General features: G+C 66.9%; 1 protein-coding gene across 1 annotated transcript in view; it reads right to left on the bottom strand.

Moving 5' to 3' along the window:
- LOC107214624 (mothers against decapentaplegic homolog 4-like) overlaps positions 1-2,052 on the bottom strand; it is a 4,822-nt gene extending 2,770 nt beyond the window's left edge. The window contains exons 1-4 of the mRNA XM_033519779.1: positions 1,888-2,052; positions 619-855; positions 194-368; positions 8-98 (exon numbers count right to left, since the gene is read on the bottom strand). Coding sequence (XP_033375670.1) covers positions 8-98; positions 194-368; positions 619-843 — 491 coding nt within the window. The 5' untranslated portion in view covers positions 844-855; positions 1,888-2,052. The remainder of the gene's footprint in view (positions 1-7; positions 99-193; positions 369-618; positions 856-1,887) is intronic.
- Between the last annotated feature and the right edge of the window lie 1,326 nt (positions 2,053-3,378).

A 3,378-nucleotide genomic window follows, 5' to 3' on the forward strand; every position in this document is an offset into this window, starting at 1 on the left:
GGGGCACGGGGACCCGCTGCGGGGGGCTGGGCTGGCTCCGGGGGGGGCTCCCCGCCGCCCGCGGGCCGGGGTCTCACCTGTGCTCTGGACGCTCAGACCTGCGGGAGAGGTGAGTGGGGGGAGATTAAGGGGTGCCGGTGACCCCCCCTTGGCCAACCCCCCCCTCCCGGGGGTCCCGGGGGTCCCTGCGCACCGCTGGCGGGGGTCCCCACGCGCTCGTAGTGGTAGGGGTTGACACAGACGCTGTCGCACTTGAGGTCGAAGGCGAATTGGCAGAATTTGACGGGTTTCAGCTCGTTTTTGTGCAGGTCGGGCCAGCGCCAGAGCCGGGCGTAGATGACGTGTGGGAACCCCTTCCTGCCGGCCACCTGAGCGAAACGGGAATTGGGGGGGTCCCCAACCCAGCCCGGGGGTCCAGACATAACAACGCCCCCTCCCCGATCCCCCCGAGGGCCGCCGGACCCTGCCTGAGCCGGGAGGGGGGATCCGGGCAGGGCAGGGGGATCCGGGCAGGGCAGGGGGTTCCATCCGCTCGCGGCTTCCAGGGCTCCCCAGGACCCCCGAATTCGGGGAGGGTTTGGGGGTACACAAACCCCCAGCCCCCGTGTCCCGGGGTACCTGCAGCCGCCCGTCCAGGGTGCGCTGGACGGTGACACACTGTCCGGGCTGGGCCCCGCCGGAGGTGACAGCGGCCACCAGCGCGTCCAGCTCGTCCCTCTTCTCCTTCAGCTTCCTCAGCAGGCTCTGGATGGCGCGGCGGGCGAAGGCCTCGCTGTCCCCTCCCTGCCGGTGGCACAGCAGGCTGTGCACGATGCCGGGGCCGCTGTCACTGCCCAGGGACATGGCGCTGCGGCCCTGCAAGGCACGGAGGGTCCCTGCGTGTCCCCTCGGGGACACCGAGCCGCGTGGCTGCTGGCACCGGGGAGGTGGTGGCACTGCCATCGGTCTCCCCGGGCTGGGTTCCGCGTTCCCTGGCTGGCTCAGCCCGAGCCGCAGAGCTTGTCGCCAGCCTGGGGAAGCCGGGGAGGGGGGTGAGGTGCCAGCACACGGTGTTCACAGGGACACTCGGGCTGTCCCCGAGCCCGGCAGGGAGCGGGGCCGTGTCCGTGCCCGGTGCCGCGGGGACGGACCCGCCGCCGCCGCCAGACTAAACAGAGCCCAGCCTGGCGCCGCTCCTTAACCCCTCTCTCTCCCCGGCTTCTCCCTTTCCTGCCTCCCTGCCAGACCCTGCTCACGCCAGAGCCGGGATGCAGCGTTCCAGAGCCCTGGAAAATCCTTGGGATGGCGGCAGACACAACAAACCGCGGCTCCCCGCTCCTTATCTGGGCTGGGGAGCGAGCCTGGCTGTCCTGCCAGCCCCCCCGCGTGTGCCGGGCTGCTCCAAGATGCCATCACGGAATGGGGACACTTCCCGGGGTGCTGGAGGGACCCCACGGAGCCTCAGCCCCTCCTCAGCTCTGGGGTTCATCCCGGGGGTCTCATCCCGGGGATCCTGGCGCTGTCTCAATGCCGGCATTCCCTGCCCATCCTCTGCCTCGTGGTTTGGGGTAAAAGCGGTGGAAGAGGGGACCTGGGATCCCCCCGGCTGCAGTGGATGGGGGCCAAGGGAACACTGGAGGGGTGAGAGGCAGCTCTGTCCCTTTGTAGAACTCATCCCAGCCTGGTTTGGTGGCGCTGGGCAGAGCCGGCTCGTCCCTGGCTCCATCCTCACCCCGCACGGAGAATCCCCGGCTCATCCACGTCCCGAGTCCCGGCGCCGGCCCGGGATGTTCCCGGGACACCGCGGGGCACGGGGAGGTGGCAGGGGTGGCGCTGGGGCTTTGAGGGGTGACAGGATTCAAAGGAGGGGACACCAGCGGGACCCGTGCTGGGTCAGGCTCCACTCACCTCCGCCCCCGGCTGCCGTCACTCGCGGCCCGGCTCCCGCCGCATCTCCTCCGGCTCACGGCTGTGCCTGCCGCCCCCCGGCCTGATGTCCCCGCAGGCTCAGCCCTCTCCTCCTTCTCCCAGCCCTGTCCCTGTCCCCGTTCCCGTTCCCTTTCCCGATCCCGTTCCCAACTCCGGCCCTACAATAACAAAAGGAGCGGCCGGAGCGCGTGAGGCGCCGCCGCGCCGCAGCCAATGGCAGCGCCCGTAACAGCCGGGGCCTCGCCCCGCCAGCCAATCGGGGCCGCGCTCTCATGGCCCCAGCCCCAGACGGGCCCCGCCCCCGGCGCCGCCGGGTCCCGGAGATCCCCCCGGGAACATCCCGGAGATCCCCCCCGGGAACATCCCGGAGATCCCCCCCGGGAACATCCCGGGCCCCGGAGATCCCCCCCGGGAACATCCCGGAGATCCCATCGGGAACATCCCGGGTCCTAAAGATCCCACCAGGAATATCCCGGAGATCCCACCGGGAACATCCCGGGTCCCGGAGATCCCATCGGGAACATCCCGGGTCCCGGAGATCCCCCCGGGAACATCCCGGGTCCCGGAGATCCCCCCTGGGAATATCCCGGAGATCCTCCCGGGAACACCCCGGGTCCCGGAGATCCCATCGGGAACATCCCGGGTCCCGGAGATCCCCGGTGGGTTCCCGGTGGGTTCCCGGTGCTGCCCCATCCCCTCCTCTTCCCTGCGGAGTGAAATCAGAAAAATCCCATTTCCAGAGGAAAAACCCCCCCAGAGCTCTGGGAATTCTCCCTCCTTGAAGCCACCAGGAGATTCCAGAGGAACAGGATCATGTGGAAGGGCTGGGTGACAAAGCACACACCCTCCGGTCACACTGGCTTCCACTTTTCTTTGGGAAAGTGATGGATTTTGGAGTCTCTTCTGGAAAAGAGGCATTTCCACATCGCTGTCCTGGCTGAATTTTCTGTGCCAAAAGGACTCACAACTCCCAGCCCCCAAATCCGGTAAAACAAGGAGGAGGTTTCCCACCTGCTCCGACCCCGCAGGGATTTTTGGTGCAGAACAGAAGGATGGGAGCTGTCTGGAAGGAGAACAGCCAAACTGGGTTTGGCTTCAGGCGAGTTCAGCTCCAGCTGGGAACTGCCCATCCCAAAACGAACCAAGGCTGACCCCAAAAAATCCAACAGCCATTCCCAAAACTCCAGCGGCACACAGACCCCTGGTCAAAAAATAAAAACTCCCCCCTGAAAGAACAATCCAAAAAAAGTTTAATACAACAGAGAGTATCAAAACATCCAAGAACACGCTAAGCCTGAATTTGCCATCGGGGATTCCCGACGGAGCCAGCCCCCCCGGCAGTCCCGGCCCTCAGTCGGCGGCCTCAGGATCTGTCTGTGCCATGTAGGCGTCCAGCTCGGCGTCCAGGTGTCCCTTGGTCTTGGACATGTAGGCGTCCAGCTGGTTGTCCAGCTGCTCCTTGGTGAGCGC

Source organism: Parus major, chromosome 25LG2, assembly GCF_001522545.3.
Source record: "Parus major isolate Abel chromosome 25LG2, Parus_major1.1, whole genome shotgun sequence".
NCBI classification, from domain to species: Eukaryota; Metazoa; Chordata; class Aves; order Passeriformes; family Paridae; genus Parus; species Parus major.